Source organism: Hyperolius riggenbachi, chromosome 3 (genome assembly GCF_040937935.1).
Source record: "Hyperolius riggenbachi isolate aHypRig1 chromosome 3, aHypRig1.pri, whole genome shotgun sequence".
NCBI classification, from domain to species: Eukaryota; Metazoa; Chordata; class Amphibia; order Anura; family Hyperoliidae; genus Hyperolius; species Hyperolius riggenbachi.
In genome coordinates, this window is record NC_090648.1 from 305176001 (window position 1) to 305193990 (window position 17990).

The window sequence follows — 17990 nt, forward strand, 5'->3', positions numbered from 1 at the left end:
CACATATATATATATGTATATATATATATATATATATATATATATATATATATATATATATATATATATATATATACACACACAGACGCACACACACAGTCTCGTTATAGTAAACTCTAATAAAGTAAACCTCTGGCTATAGTAAACTCAGGATGTCACGTAAACAATGAGAATGCCACGCCCGTTCATCATATGTCTGTGGACCCCCGTTGCACCTCTCTACAGCCCGCTTGCACTTTAGTCTTGCTCCCAAGGGGTAGGCTACATATACATGTATTCCCTTTGAAGTGTGCCACCCCACCATATGAACCTCTTGTCACTCATGCAGGCTGGTAGCCTACATGTGTCATAACATTGGGAGAATACTCTGCAAAAAGGGGGCTGCAACCACAACCACTTGTGCCACCCAAATAACCATATGACCGGAATGTAATACAGTAATTAAATACTAAAATACTTCCACAATTACTTTATTTAGCAACTTTAAGGACCACAATCCCTTTTTACTATACTTATGAAGCTACTGTTACATGTGACAGGCTGTTTTTACTGAACAAAAACTATGGTCATGTACTTTAATCACAACATGCTCAGTTTCATTTTTACCCGATTTGTGACAGATTGGAACATGTATATTTAAACCATGCAGATTGCATTATCAATTTGAGGTGAACAGGGCTGTGTGTAAAATGAAATAACCGGATCAGTGAATAATGGCGCACAGCGCCTATGCATAAAAATGGCGCCGCATTAAAAAGATACGCTTATCGCTATTTATCGTAAGTACTGCATAATAATGGCGCACAGGGAAAAAAAGAAGAAAAACAGCACACACTAATGTTATTTATCAATAGTGCCGTTCATTTGCCAAACAGCAGACGTTATTGCCCACAGTAACGTTATTTATCAATAGCGCCCTTCATAAGCCAAACTGCAGACGTTATTTAACTGCAAAACGGTGAATGGATTTAATGTAACACTGTCAAGGTTAGGGTTAGGCACCACCAGGGGTTGGTTAGGGTTAGGCACCACCAGGGGTTGGTTAGGATTAGGCACCACCAGGGGGGTCTTAGGGTTAGGCACCACCAGGGGGGTGGTTAGGGTTAGGCACCACCAGGGGGGTGGTTAGGGTTAGGCACCAACCGGGGGGGGGGGGGGGGGGAGTCTTAGGGTTAGGCACCACCAGGGGGGTCTTAGGGTTAGGCACCACCAGGGGGGTCTTAGGGTTAGGCACCACCAGGGGAGTCTTAGGGTTAGGCACCACCAGGGGGGTCTTAGGGTTAGGCACCACCAGGGGGGTCTTAGGGTTAGGCACCACCAGGAGGGTCTTAGGGTTAGGCACCACCAGGTGGTGGTTAGGGTTAGGCACCACCAGGGGGTGGTTAGGGTTAGGCACCACCAGGGGGTGGTTAGGGTTAGGCACCACCAGGGGGGTTTAGGGGTTAGGGATAGGTACAGAGAGGGTTCTGTGTGTTAACGCTAAATAACGATAAGGCTTTAATGCTAAATAACAATAAGGCTTTAACGTTAAATAGCAATAAGCGGCAAACGGATTAGCGGCAACACCATGCGCCATTATTCTCAGGCGCCATTTTCAGATGGATCCGAAATAACTGGGCAGAGCTCTTGAAATAGTTTGAAGTATTACAATACCATGTCTCACAAGAGGGGGGCACTGTAGGAGGATCCCCTGATGTTAAGCTTGGAGGTGTAATCTCCACAGTCAGCATGCAACACATAAGCTGACGTGAAGGAGGTACACACACCAGCACAAGGAATCAGGATATCCCCAGTTTAGTGGAGGAGAGGACTGACTCCAATAGGAGATTGTGGTGCACAGAGCCGGTGCAGATCCGAACAGCCACAAACAACACTTTCGTAATAACGTCTCAGCGCAAAGTAGCGCTGAGCGCATAAACCAGGACTGAGGAGATCAGGACAGGTAGACAGAATGAACGCTTGCTTAACTAGCCACTACTTAGTGACAGCAAGCGTCCACAATAAAACAGACTGGAATGAGGTAGCCAATGCGTTTGCAGCAATGGCGTGCCTCACAAAGACAGGACAGGATAGTCAGGAAATAGCAGGATCAAGATAGATGAACGTAACACAGATAAATATACAATAAGTATGATTTCCTAGCGTATTACAATTACAGCTATCAATGAAACTATTTGCAACGTCTGACTAACATATGTATATATCGGCAATGAACCGATATATGACATAAGCAGGAACTCTGACTAAGACTGGAGTAATACAGGGAACAGGACTCAGAAGGATTCGCTATCTCTTCGCAGAGATGAACGCAATCCACAAACAGGACCAGGAACAGGATAACTAGCTCAGCGTGCTGGAACGTTGACTAACGGAACATAGGATATAAACAGTTCGTGTACGTATATATCAGCGACACTGATGTATCAACGTAACACGAATACAAGGAAAATAATAAACGTGCAAGTATGCGTATATATTGGCGATGAACCAATATATGACACAAGACAAGCAAAGTAACAACTTCTAGAAACAAGAGCAGAACTAGGAGGACTCGCTGACCCCTTCGCAGGAGTCAGTGCAGTCCACACGGACTAGGAACGAGGTGGGGCACGAGCAGAGTAACAGACAGAATCTGAGACTATGGTAGCCCATGAGGCATTGCAGGAAGCAGTTCTTTATACTGAGGTCATCCAATGGGAGCAGACCTGCAGATTCCCACACAAGTGAATGGTAATTAATCACAGGCTGATAGCAGGAAAAGGCAGACAATGATATGCAGCCTGCAGGAAAGGGATTGCCCCTCCATTGCAGCAGACAATGTTTGTTTACACAAAAGCATATTAAACTGTCATTAACTTCAGAGCGACTGCAGATGGAATCAGCAACTAGTTTAAGTGCAAACCAAACTATGCAAGCAAATGCATGTAATGACATTAGAACTGCTTGGTTTGCAATACCACTGCAGTCAGCAGTAAACGCTGCAGCAGCGATCATAACAGTACCCCCTCCCTTAAACGCGGCCTCTGGACGCCTATAAAAACTGACATATTTCTCCTGAACCACCCAAACCAAAAAATCAGAAGTGGGAAATCCAGCAAACTGATCTGACTGAAAATTCATGAAGGTCGGATCAGCCCGACAAAACCAAATTCCCGAATCAGTCTCACCAAAACTAGACCAATTGGAACCAGAACCTACCGAACCATGCTCGTCAGCACTACAAGCCTCAGTGTGACACCCATCAGAACCACGACTTCCAGAAAACAACCCCAAGAAACTCTCTGAGCGATACCCACCGCCTTCCAAGGACTGTCCAAAAACGCCAAAGCCTTTGCAATGCCCACCGGAACTGTCCTTACCAACACAAAAGCCACTGTTGAACCAGTCCAAGGTACCAGGACAAGTTTCCTCAGAGATCTCCCAGAACACTTGGAAGCTCCAAAGAGATCCCCACAGGTCAGAACGCCCCTTAGGCTCACATGGAGAACTATCAAGAACCCCTATGGAACCCAGGGCAACTCCAGAGTCAGGGTCACAAGGACAAACATCAAGATCAGGGCTTTTAGGGACCAGAACCATCTCCGGGCATGCAGGCCAACCGGCAACATCAGAACATGTCTCCACTAGGGAAGAACGTGAGCACGCTAACACAGACACATCTGGGCACTCTGGCATACGAAGCACATCTGGGCACACTGGCACAAGAGAAACCTCTGGGCATGTCAAGGAACTGCGAACCTCAAAGTCAGTCAAGACAGGACCGAAACCAGAACTGGGCAAAAAAAATTCATCATGACTAGACTTCACAGTTACTGGATTCTCACTAAAAACTGCAGGATCAGACTTAGATGTCGCTGATTCCAGCAGGGTTATTAACAAATCATGTTCAGGGGCATTTACAAGACAGGGCAAATCTTCTGATGTATGCACTGAACTAGACAGGGTTCCCATAGCTTCTTCTGGACTAGACAGAGACTCATCAAATACACTGGATTGGAGCTTATGAAGGGCTGCAAAATAAGTCAATATTGCAGCAATCCCCACTGAACTAGGCAAAACTGAGAAACTCACTGGACAGGAAGGGGACTCTGGAACTACTGCCACACCGGGCAGAAAACCAGAATTTTCCAGGATACAGGGCTGGGTTTCAGAAACACTCATTAACCTGGACTGAAATTCTGAGATTTCTACTATTTTTTCCAGCGAGTCCGAATTATCCATGTTACAGGGCAAGACTTCTGAAACATTCAGAGGACAGGGCTGGAGTTCCTCGGCTGTTACAACACTGGAGAGGGACTCAACAATATTGGTTAAATCAGACTGTGTACAGGGCAAGGTATCTAACACACTTGCTGACGAGGACAATATTTCAATGGCTTCTGCTTTGCTGGGCAGAAATTCATCAAGTTTTATTAGAGCAGACTGTAATTCCAAAACAGCTGCTAGACAAGTGAATATTACTGCAACACCAACTGAGGTAAGCAGTGCCTCAGACTCCTCTGCTAGAGGGTTTGAAGTATCCAAAGTACTGGGTGAAGCATAAGACTCTGCGACCACAGCTTCACTGGACAGGATCACTGAACAGTCCATATTGCAGGGCAAAACCATGGAAGCACCTGCTGGACAGCATAATGATTCTGTGACCTGAGTTTCATTGGAGAGATCTACTGCACAATTCATGGTACAGGGCAAATTTACTGGAACATTTTCTGAACAAGGTAATAATTCTACGATTTCAGGTTCACATAGCAGATGCTCTGAGCTATTCACGAAACTAGAGCGAGGTGTAGAGACAGGAAGATCAAGACACAAAGTTTGTGCATCTGAAGCACTATTCAATTGTAAAATTGGAAAATTCAGATGCTGGGGTTCTGAAGTTTCTAGACAGGATTGCTGGGACTCAGAAACTAATGTAGTGCATCTATTGGCATCTGCTGGATCAGCCAGGAGTTGAACTTTATTAACACAGGTAAATTCTACAGAAGTGTTTGCAGAGGCAGGCAAAGATTTGCTAATGTCTGTTTCACTGAACAAAGACTCATGAGTACTGGCTAGGCTGGACTCAGAAGTCAGCAGGACCTCTGGATTCTCTGCTGAGAAATTTGTGCAGGGCAAAGTTAAGAAAGTATCAGTGGCTTCTGTTTTTCTGGGAAGTAACACTGAGTTATCCATGGTACAGGGTGGAGTTACAGGAACATTCACAAGACATGGCAGGGACTCAGTAACTGGAGAAGTGGGACAGTCTCCAATTGACAGTGTGTCTTCGCTGGTATCAAGTGATTGAATCGCATAAAAATCGTCCAAAATCATCTTCCACACATCGATCAATGGAGCCACAAAGTCATACCCACACACACCAGTTTTTATTAGGTTATAGGCAGACTTAATGCATGCATTCAATACTAATTCACTTTTTGCACTGTAAAACTGACAAAATGAACTTGCATCTTTCTTCCATTCATAGACCAGGGCTTCCATCTCTCCTTTCTCAAATGGAGGATCCCATGCATATTTAACAGCTGAGCATTCCAGCTGATCATAGTTTGCAAATGTGTTAGTGGCAGAAACATACATTGGGTTATTTAGCAGGTGATTGGCCGATTTCTTATTCCTAAGGATCTCCAATACCTGTAGCAAGTGTTGAACTGTAGTGTATGCAAATTTCCCTTGCTGCACGAATAAATTGATCTGTTCAATACTCTGTAATATATCTTCATAATCATATTCAGATAATTCATTTAAACAAGAACTTTTATTTTCCCTGGCTAGCAATGAAAGTTCATTAGTAGTTTCATAGGTCCATTTGACTCCCCTGAATGGTGACTGAATTTCATTATCTGCTACTGGCGGAGTCTCATTACAGATCTGATGCGCAGTCGCCAAGGGCAACGACTCCGCTGATTGTAACGCTTTTCTTTTGGAGCGTTTACGTTTGGCTTTAGACCCTGCTGCCTTAGCAGAAGAAAAGTTATCAGAACAATTATCTGCTTGCTGATTATTTTTGTAGGCAGTAGAAGGAGCAGCTGATTGACAAGCTGCCAGGAGCTTATCAAAAGGGCTAGGCAAATCGGTTTTGCGCAGCCAGTTATGGATCACAAACGCTAGAAATTCCAGTGGTCTCTCTTTTAAATTGGTATGATCCAAGACATCGTAGGCCCACTGAAACAATCTTCCCTTAAATAAAACATAAACTAGCTGGGGGGCCCACGTTGAAACAGGAGTAGCCTGGAGCTCGGGATTGGCCAGGAACCTGGTACATTCAGAAAAAAACTCATTTTCTGTTTCAGAATTGAGTTTCTCAAATTTCTTAAAGGAACAGGAACCATAACAAACAGTGTAATTTTTGCTGGGAACCCCCCCACAATGGGAATTGGTAATGGGGCTACCATAATGTTAAGCTTGGAGGTGTAATCTCCACAGTCAGCATGCAACACATAAGCTGACGTGAAGGAGGTACACACACCAGCACAAGGAATCAGGATATCCCCAGTTTAGTGGAGGAGAGGACTGACTCCAATAGGAGATTGTGGTGCACAGAGCCGGTGCAGATCCGAACAGCCACAAACAACACTTTCGTAATAACGTCTCAGCGCAAAGTAGCGCTGAGCGCATAAACCAGGACTGAGGAGATCAGGACAGGTAGACAGAATGAACGCTTGCTTAACTAGCCACTACTTAGTGACAGCAAGCGTCCACAATAAAACAGACTGGAATGACGTAGCCAATGCGTTTGCAGCAATGGCGTGCCTCACAAAGACAGGACAGGATAGTCAGGAAATAGCAGGATCAAGATAGATGAACGTAACACAGATAAATATACAATAAGTATGATTTCCTAGCGTATTACAATTACAGCTATCAATGAAACTATTTGCAACGTCTGACTAACATATGTATATATCGGCAATGAACCGATATATGACATAAGCAGGAACTCTGACTAAGACTGGAGTAATACAGGGAACAGGACTCAGAAGGATTCGCTATCTCTTCACAGAGATGAACGCAATCCACAAACAGGACCAGGAACAGGATAACTATCTCAGCGTGCTGGAACGCTGACTAACGGAACATAGGATATAAACAGTTCGTGTACGTATATATCAGCGACACTGATGTATCAACGTAACACGAATACAAGGAAAATAATAAACGTGCAAGTATGCGTATATATTGGCGATGAACCAATATATGACACAAGACAAGCAAAGTAACAACTTCTAGAAACAAGAGCAGAACTAGGAGGACTCGCTGACCCCTTCGCAGGAGTCAGCGCAGTCCACACAGACTAGGAACGAGGTGGGGCACGAGCAGAGTAACAGACAGAATCTGAGACTATGGTAGCCCATGAGGCATTGCAGGAAGCAGTTCTTTATACTGAGGTCATCCAATGGGAGCAGACCTGCAGATTCCCACACAAGTGAATGGTAATTAATCACAGGCTGATAGCAGGAAAAGGCAGACAATGATATGCAGCCTGCAGGAAAGGGATTGCCCCTCCATTGCAGCAGACAATGTTTGTTTACACAAAAGCATATTAAACTGTCATTACCTTCAGAGCGACTGCAGATGGAATCAGCAACTAGTTTAAGTGCAAACCAAACTATGCAAGCAAATGCATGTAATGACATTAGAACTGCTTGGTTTGCAATACCACTGCAGTCAGCAGTAAACGCTGCAGCAGCGATCATAACACCTGATTAAAGAGTGTAATTTTGTAATCAAGATGTGTGTGTGTGTGTGTGTGTGTGTGTGTGTGCGTGCATGCGTGCCAGTGATGCTAGGGTAAAGTTTTAATTTCAACTGGAAATCTGCCCCAGTCCTAAAACGTATATGCTTGGTGGTGTAAAGAACTGAAGGCTCTAAATACTGCAAATACCAACAGGAGTAAAATGTTATATTAATTGTCTAACGTGTATGAATAGTTATTTCTATGAAAGCTTGTACTATAAGAGTGACATCTGTTCATACCGGTGCTGCCACATGATAGCTCGCACCCAGGGATAACAACAGCACGGCGGTCAGCCCAGGAGGAAGCACGGGGGGGGGGGGGGGTGTTAGCCCTTTAGTAACTCCACAAGCCTGATACCACCCTAAATGTGAGTGTAATAAAGTACATTGGTTTTAAATATGTATATGTAGAATAGAGGCGCCAGCAAGATAAAAGTCAATAAAAATTTTTAAAAATTGCTTGGAGGAAGTGGTGGGCTTGCCTCCCAAAAGCAGACATGAGATCCTGTCTTCATATAAATCAATACATTTATTATACGGTACCCCAAAAACAGTGCAATGCATTTCGCAGGCCCAGCCCGCTTCATCAGGCAATAAAAGTAGGGACAAAACAGAATTTCATCAATAGCAGGTGTAGCGCCTAACCCTGAGGCGCTACACCTGCTATTGATGAAATTCTGTTTTGTCCCCACTTTTATTGCCTGATGAAGCAGGCTGGGCCTGCGAAATGCGTTGCACTGTTTTTGGGGTACCGTATAATAAATGTATTGATTTATATGAAGACAGGATCTCGTGTCTGCTTTTGGGAGGCAAGCCCACCACTTCCTCCAAGCAATTTTTAAAAAAGGTTATTGACTTTTATCCTGCTGGTGCCTCTGTTCTACATACAAATACTCTGTGTCCACTCCTGGTGGAGGGGAGTGCTACCCCCTTTCTTGTTTCTTTACTACAGAGAGCGATTTCTTAATCCTGAGTGAGGACAGGTCTAATCTCCTCACCTGCCTATTGAGTGGTTGCCTGAATGGTAACCCATGTTTGTGAGTATAAATTCTCTCACTAAACCACTTACCAATTGTCTTTAACATGATACACCATATTGGGCTCTCGGTTTTTTTCTATTTTATTTTTCTATTTTATTGGTTTTAAATAAGCTGCGCAATGAAGGCGTCTTATTGTCATTGAGGTATATATCTGTGGAAACCTATGCTGGTGATTATTGAAGAGATCTGGTCTGATGGTTGTAGAAGAAGAGGAAAGCTTGAGGGTGAGGGGAGCCTGATAATACTCCAGAGGCGTGCAAGGCCACTGTAACAAATGGCCCACCTCAGCCGGTGAGTTCGGATCACATGGGGTGACCCGGGTGGAGGTGTAGTGGATTGGTGCATTGTGTATAAGGAGAGCGGCTATACAGTATGCAAAGAAAGCGCTTGGCTGATTTTTGAATACGGTTTTATGAGGAAAAGACTCATTCCTAGGAACAGCAGCGCACCTTGGGACTCTTGCACAGGGTCCTTTGTCGTCCCAATTTTATTTTGAAGCCCTTTCTCTTGTGGAGCATATAGACCATATTGACCGTTTTATATAATCATATAGTGTTTTTTTCCCTTCATATCACATTGATAATAGTATATTAGAAAATCCTAAGCTATGTGTGTTTTTGGATATACTACCACATGATAGTTCAATCAAGAAACATAGGACTTCATAGGTTATGTGAGGTCTATTACTTTTATAGTTATGTATGTCTAGATCCCAAAACAAATTCAATTATGGATCTTGCAGGCAGCCTAGGTTTCAAGAAAGATAAGCTAGACCACTTCAAATGATGAATATTAGTGCTCAGAAATGTAGATGATCTGTTTTTCATATTAGAATGGAGAAGGTAGTGAGCCAGGAGAACATGCTGGTGTATAGCGGATTGTCTTACCTTCTGCTGAGAGGCCTTGCACATTAACTCCTCGCGCTGCCAGAAAGTTCAGACAGATATCAACATTCTCAGTCTGCAACATGAAGACAAATAACAAGTCACTTGGCTTCCCTCTACACAATGTGCCAGGCTGAAATATATGCAGGGGAAGGAATTAATACTTCACATTCATGGCCACAATTGCTAGTATTAAGCAGGCACGGTCAATGCTAATTGGGAAAATCCAATAAAGCTTTTATTGTCAGCTCTAGGACGTGTAAAACAATTCATAAAGGACAAATCCAGCATGGCATGCCGGCAGAGCAGCAATCCACCCACTTAGTGTGAAACGTACTTTTCTTCAGCATGAGGAGTCTATGAAAGCATCCTTAGATGCAGTGTGTGTCTATAACACATGTAGACCATCTTGCTGAATTGGCTGTAGTGAATGACTCTGTGTGAGAAGTGTGTCAGAGCAAAGTTTATGCTAATTATGTTTACATTTTGGAATACCATTGAGTGGCATTCAAAGTGGAACTCTGCTTGCATAGAATAAAACTGCCATTATGATCATTATGTCAATTGAGGATAATTAAGCCAATATTACAGCTAACTCCTTTGTTTTGCACTCATTGCCATCACCTATTTACCAGCTGAGAGGTAGTCCGGTATCTCTGTATTTGGAGTATGAACAGATATGTATGATTCTGATATACCTCTATGGGTGAGAATAACTACTAATATACATGTAACATTGCCTGCACAAAAGCTAGACTTAAGCTAGACATGCGAAAATGAGAAATTAAATGGACCCTGAGCAGTGACTTAAAAATGAAATTGGGACTTACTTGGGGCTTCCTCCAACCCACCCCACCCCCACCGTCACCCGGTAGGTCCCCCGGCATCCTCTTCCTCCCTTTCCTGGTCCCGCTGGTGGCTCTGGTAATCCGGCCACTTCAGCTGACGTCGCCCATGCGTGTACCCGCTGTGTCATTAAGCCGGTCCTGCGCATGCACTCTCTGAAGACTGAACTGTGCATGCACAGGACTCTTACGTCACCGGCTTGATAACATGCAGGGTGCGCACCAGCCGCAGTCGCCAGATTACTGGATCCACCAGCGGGACAAGGAAAGGGAAGAAGAGGATGCCGGGGACCTCACGGGCTACAGGGGGGCTGGAGGAAGCCCTAGGTAAGTCCAGATTTCATTTTTTTTAACCACTGCTCAGGGTCCCTTTAAAGTACACCTGAAGTGGGAGAGATATGGAGGTTGCCATATTTCATTTTAAACAATACCAGTTGCCTGGCATCCTGCTGATATCTTTGGTTGCACTATTGTCTGAATCACACACCTGAAACAAGTAGAATTTAGATCAAAACATCTGATCTGCATGGTTGTTCAGGGTCAATGGATAAAAGTATTAGAGACAAAGGATCAGCAGGACAGCCAGGTAATGTGTATCCATTAAAGGGAAATAAGTACGTCAGCCTCCATATTCATTTCACTTCAGGTGTGCTTTAAGGTTGTGTTTCCCCAAATGGTGGAATACACCAAGAGGTGTACAGTTGCTGCCATGTCTGCAAGAAAGCACAATTTGAGCTCACTAAAGTTAGCACATACTGATACAAAATTAAAAACCTTTTTTTAGGCCAACAGCAAGACATCTTAAAGAAGGTGCAGTGACTTGCGACATTAAAGTTGCAAAAACCTGAGGCGAGCCATAACGGTGGACCGGAGCATTGTTTTGTCCCAGAGCGGGCACAGGACTTCTGCGGGGGGCGGTAGAAGCCCCAGGTAAGTTAAACTCTCTTTTTTTTCATTACAGTACTCCTTTAATATGTCCAGTCCCCATTGCAGTTTACACTCATTATCTACTGTGAATCTGAAGTCAAATATCTGATCTGCATGCTTGTTTAGGGTGTAGGACTAAAAGTATTAGAGGCAAAGGATCAGCAAGGCAGCCAGGCCATTTGCATTGTTTGAAAGGAAATAAACATGGCAGCCTCCATATCGCTCCAGTTGAGTTATCCTTTAAAGGAGCAGGTCTACAGCCAGGCTCCATAGCACATAATCACGTTAATGTTACAGGCAGGGCCATTGATCGCGGAGGGCAACAAACACTAGAGTGAGAAGCCCGCCCCCCTCCTCATGCACTGGCATTAGTGGAAAATAAAATGAAAAACAGGGGAGAAAGCGTGTTTAGTGAGCTCGCCTCATGCCCACCACCCCCCCCCCCCGGTCCCCCTGTATTGGTAGCGACCCCCCGGACTACTTCCGGGTCCACTGGGTCAGGGTGGTCACAGTTTACTGTGCAGGTACTGCCTGGCAAAGTGTATCATTGTAGGCATTCATACAGCCAGGAGGGAGCATTCTGTGAAGGCAGTTGTGACGTCACAACTATGTAGTGCACCTGCACAGAGCACTCCCTCTCGGCTGCGTGAATGTATAAGCTGAGACCATCCTTACCTGGAAGTTCGGGGGGTCGTTACTGAGTGAAGGAGAACGGGTGGGGGGGGGGGGCGGTGGGCATGAGGAGAGCCTACTAAACATGCCTGCTTCCACCATTTTTAATTTTCCACTAAGGTATCCACTACGGGGGGCAAGAAGGGCAGGTCTGATTAGGCGAGGGGCCGCAAAAAATTTCTGTTGGCGGCCCTGGTTACAGGCTTCACCTTTAACCAGCTAAACATTCCGCTTTTGTTTTAGTTCAAGAGTAATAAAGGCTGTATACACATTTTTAAATGAAATAAACTAAACAAGCAATAAGAATCGAGCAAATACATCCTTAAACCAAATGACACCAAAAAGTGGCTTAATAATATGTGTTGTACTATACATATTTATGCATATATATATATGGATATATTTTTTCAATAACAGTAGTAATAAGCTGATTATCTCATACAGTACTCTCTCTATTTTTGATAGTATAAGCACACTAGCAAGACCACAAACATCTAACTAAACATTTGTCACAAAATAGTCATTGAAAATAGTGGGTAACACCATAACTGTACTCGCCTTACAACATGGGTTTTATGACCTTTCAGCAAACCATGTCTAGAACATAAAACTGAATAGGTACTTTTGTCTTCACTCTTATATGTCTCAAGAATGAATGGCTGTAGGCTTGTACTGCCTTGTGTCTATGTGTAGGCTTTCTATGTATTTCAAAAGCTTTGGAAATGTATGTCGTAAAACAGTTAGGAAGCATCAGGGAAACAGTCGAGAGCTGCACGGTATACAGGGAACAGTCCTGCCATGTTATTTTCTACTTCCCTTAGCCAGGAAGAGGCTGTACAATCAACAGTGCACCCTTATTCTACAATGACTCTTTAAAAACTAGGTGTCTAATAGCAGCTAGCAAGAGTTAGATGTCTTTCACCAGGCAACAAATCTTTGCTGATTCCAATGGCCAAGTCCCTCGCCTGTGACTGTGTTAGAATCCCCTGATAGGACTTCCTAATTCATGCATTAGACCATTTACCCTCACGTCAACATCTACCATCACAAGAACCTACTACAAATTCTGACAGCTTCCAAGTGGTTTCCAAGCAGCAAAAATTGCTGTGAGACTCCCCAATCAGCAGGAATTCACTTTGCAGACTCAACCCCAACTATGTATGTACAAGTCTCTGAGTAATAAATCAAGCTACAGTCACACGTAGGAGACGTGCTGTAAAATGAAATAATTATGCTATTTAAATGTCCCGTACAGACATGGGATGAATACATGTATTCATAAACACCTAATGGTGCCTACAGCAAGAAAAATAAAGACTATGTTGGAAAAAAATAGTCAGTGGTACAAAGTCTCATTATCTGTACAGGAAATATCATAAAATGGTTATCTGTCTATATTTATGTTAAAGATAACTAGACAGATACAATAGATACAAGAGATAATTTGCATATTCAGTAGCAGTGATTTATGGATACCACAGATGTTCACTTAAAGCTGAATTATCGAGGTCAGAGAAAAATGGCGCATAGTGCCGATGTTTAAAAATGGCGCCGCATTGAAAACATAGCCTTAACGTTACTTAGCAATATCAATGTTTAATTATGGGGCACAGCTGAAAACTAATTGAAAGGTTAAATAGTTAAGTGGCATATAGCTAATTATCATTGTACTGTCTTTAACATTAATTAACCCAACGTGACTGACACAATTTCCTCATATGTGGTGGCTTCTCAAGTTTCAAAATAAGCAGCAGGAGAGAAGAGAGGGGAGTGGACCGGTGGAGAGTGGACACGTTAGCCCTGTCACCTCCGCAGTCTAGGAAAAGCAGATCCTGGGATGATGATGGTTGGCACAGCGCGGGGATGATGCTGGCAGGAGGAGAGCGCAGCAGCAGGAGCCGGAATACCACACAGGCAGCAGTGAGCTGGGTCACCCACACGGGATCGGCTGCCTGACCACTTCCAGCACCACTAGACAGCGGGCACTGCCAGCCAGCCACCAACCTGGAGCATCATGCACAGGGTAAGAAAGTACTTTCAGTGGCAGAGCCCTGGCATTTATATTTGTAGCCTCTGTCATCTGTCTGATAACGTTTTATAGCTAAACATTAAATAATGTTTAATAAAGTTTATAGCTTATTGTTAAATAACGATAAGCGGCAAAAAAAACCAGCTGCATCACCGTGCGCCATTTTTCATATGCGCCATTTTTGACTGGACCCAAATTATCACAAATGCTTACTGTTTTAAGAAGGCAAACCACACTAAGCATTTCTTTTAGGTAGGAGGGCTTTTCGGTCTCTTTTAGTCCCCTATACTTTCCTTGTGGTTTTGGGTCACCACGAGCTGCTTGGTTACTCTGTTAGACAGATACAATCAAACCTGATAGCTATTTAGAAATACACTCCTGCAGTTCCCATTTACTGCAACTGTAGTGGAAAGCTTAGCATCCTTGCTTGGCCACAGCAGCTTGCTGGACCCAGTGAATGATCAATACTGCTTTACAACTCAAGCTACTGGGATTAATAATTCTCATGCAAGCATGTAATTAGCATCACATCGCTGAGGTAATGCTGACAAACACTGAATAGATGGTTTCTATTCACTGCTGCATTTCAGCACTTTGTCTTGTGATTTCATGAGGAAAAACTCAGCTAATTGTGTCAGAGTTACCAAGACCAGTGCAAGGAAAATTAGAGCAAAACTGATGCAAAAGGGGTGCAACTGCTTAGAGCAACCAATCCGAATCCTTTACTGGGGCATCTGCTAAACTTTTGCAACAGTTTTGTTTCAATTTACCTTGCCCTGGGTTTGATAAAAACCAGGGGCGTAGCAATAGGGGGTGCAGAGGTAGCGACCGCATCGGGGCCCTTGGGCCAGAGGGGCCCCAAAGGTCCCTCCCTCAACCACAGTATTAGCTCTTTATTGGTCCTGTGCTCATAATAATCACTTCTATAGATACTTTGGATAGTGGTAATCATTAACACACTGTTCTCCATCCCCTTCTTGCACCTCTGACACTGTAGTTGTCATTGGCAGGTTTTGGTGCACCGTATCAATTGTCATGTAAAGAGTGCTTGGGGGACCCCATGTAAAACTTGCATCGGGGCCCACAGCTCCTTAGCTACGCCACTGATAAAAACCCACTGCTGCTAGTCATTGCTTCGGCATAAATATAGTATCTACAAAGCAACCAAAGGAGCTTGTCAGCCTGCACTCTGTATATTTTATTATTATTATATATTAGATCAGAGGCTACTTTTAAAGTCAGACACATTTTATTTTATTCATTACATGGAACTATGCATTAGGAAATATGCTAGTGACCTTGTAGTTCTTACAGTGAGTCACACACATGAGACAGGCATAAACTAATCTAAGTATTTTAAGTACAATCAGGCATTTATCTAATGTCTACGTTACAGGATCACTCCAACGAAAAAAGTAAGCAGTTAAAATTTGAAAGAACATATTTTGGACTAGCCCATCTCCTCATGGGGGATTCTCTGGGTTTTCTTTGTTTTCAAAAGCATTTCCTGAACAACAGTTTAACTGCCAAAACAGTAAGATACCAGCCAGACTCCCTTCTCACCTGCACACTATTTTGGCAGTTAGACTTACAAACGGCCGTTCAGTAAATGCTTCTGAAATCAAAGAAAACCCTGAGCATCCCCCATGAGGAGATGGGCTACTCCAAAACCTGTCGGTTCTGTCAGATTCTAACTGCTTACTTTTTTCACTAGAGTGGTCCTTTCAATGCATACCTTCCAACTTTTTGAGATGAGAAAGAGGGACACTTAAGCCATGCCCCTGCCACACCCCTGATCACGCCCCCAGCACACCCCTAGTCATGCATACCATAAAGATTTCATAAGAAAAATATGTTGTTTTATAATTCAAACCACACTGGTCATTTATATCCTGGTTCACTTTCCTTCATATTAACATTTTAAAATTAGTAATATATCAATAAGGGATGGGAATAAAGTTTAGAGTCAATAAAACACATTTTTAGTAGAGCAATACATATATTTACATAGATCTGCACATCAGTCCTGAAAGAGGGACAAATGAGGAGGAAAGAGGGACAGGACTCCTAAAGAGGGACTGTCCCTCCAAATGAGGGACAGTTGGGAGCTATGTCAATGGTACACTTTTGCCTCCTTTAAACAGAAAACAATTTCCTATGACAGCTTCTCCATGTCCAAAAAACACATAATGCAAATTACGTTCTGCCTGTGTGAGATAGGAAATGCACTCTAAGCTGCTAGTTTATAGCACTGCTATGACTTCATTTTAGTAATGGATTGCCTTAATTTTGCAGGGGCATAATTAATCCTCCCTAGAAGTTTATGACATCCTCAATACGTATATACAGCTGCAATGTTTGCTTTACAATCGTCAGCTTTACTTGCTTTCAAAGGAAGCATGTATCTTTACAAGCATGATCTCATCTGTAAAGATCAGTTAAGTAGGTTCATACACACTGTGGGTATCTGTGATGAGCGGGTGACAGGGCATACCTGCAGACTGTCCTCCATAGGAAGCAGCACAGGAATTGATGCTTGTGTGTCAGTAAGCTGAGTGTGGGCTGGCACCAAGCAAGCCCTTGCTTCTACAGCCGGCTTTCCCATGGCACAGATTAGACAGATCTTGCCCTGGGCTTTGGCTAATCAAACCCTTACATTGTTACCGTGTCTTACATGACATTCTTCCTTGTAAATTCTAATATAAAACATTTTCAACTGCTGAGCTGGGCACGGTTTATGTTTGTGTTTGTAATCCAAGCATTTCAGATATCTGCAGTATCTGCACTATGACAAGCTTGCTTTAGGAGGGTTGAGAAATGCAGTGATCTGCTGTAACTCCACAGGCATTGGCATTAAGAATTCCACTCACTCTGACACACAATCCATTTCCACAACAGGTGCACTTTTATATGATTTTTCTCCCTATCTACAAATCATTTTCATCTAGATGTCGGGTGTGTGTGTGTGTATACTATATATATATATATATATATATATATACACACACACACACACACACACACACACACACACACACACACACACACACACACATATAATGAGCCGTAGTAGTTAGCATAACAATAGCATAACAAAGGAAACCCGACTAGTATGACAATGATTAGAGATGGCCCAAACTGTTCACCGGCGAACGGTTGCCGGCGATTTTCGGTGGTTCGCGTTCGCGGAGAACCGGGAACTTTTCCGGAAGTTCGATTCACCCCCATAGTGCATCATTAGGGTCAACTTTGACCCTCTACATCACAGTCAGCAGGTACATTGTAGCCAATCAGGCCACACTCCCTCTTGGAGCCACTCCCCCCCTTATAAAAGGCATTGGACTCACTCGTTTGCCAGCAGTAATTAGAGAAGGGAGAGCTGCTGTGCAGAGACCTATAGGGAAAGCTTAGTTAGGCTCTTGTAGGCTTCTTAGCTTGCTCCTTGCTGATTCTTATTGCTAAAAAAGCACCCCTCAACAGCTCTTTTGAGAGCTAATCTTGTTCTTGTGATCTTTGTGTGTGTGTGTGTGTGTGTGTGTGTCCCACAGACACTTGTGTTGCATAGACAGCCTTGGTAATTCCTACTGTGTGTGCTACTGCCAGGCCCAGCACATTCAGTGACTACCTGTGTGTGTGACAGGTGCACATTGTAATACCCATCACTGCATATACTTACCTGTTGTTCACAGTGCACCCACCTACCTACGTGAGCAAACAAAGTGTGATATTCAATACCACCAGTCACTGTACCTGTTCACGGTACGTGTGTGTGTGACAGGTGCACATTTGTAATACCCATCACTGCATATACCTCTCTGTTGTGTTCAGTGCACCCACCCACCTACGTGAGTGCACGCAGTGT

At 43.5% G+C, this 17990-nt stretch overlaps 1 protein-coding gene across 11 annotated transcripts in view; it reads right to left on the reverse strand.

The window, feature by feature from the left end:
* Window positions 1-17990, reverse strand: part of NAV3 (neuron navigator 3) — an 805693-nt gene that overhangs the window by 283399 nt on the left and 504304 nt on the right. For all 11 annotated transcript variants that reach the window (XM_068276636.1, XM_068276638.1, XM_068276633.1 and 8 more), the window contains one exon: window positions 9659-9731. In XM_068276636.1, coding sequence (XP_068132737.1) covers window positions 9659-9731 — 73 coding nt within the window. The remainder of the gene's footprint in view (window positions 1-9658; window positions 9732-17990) is intronic.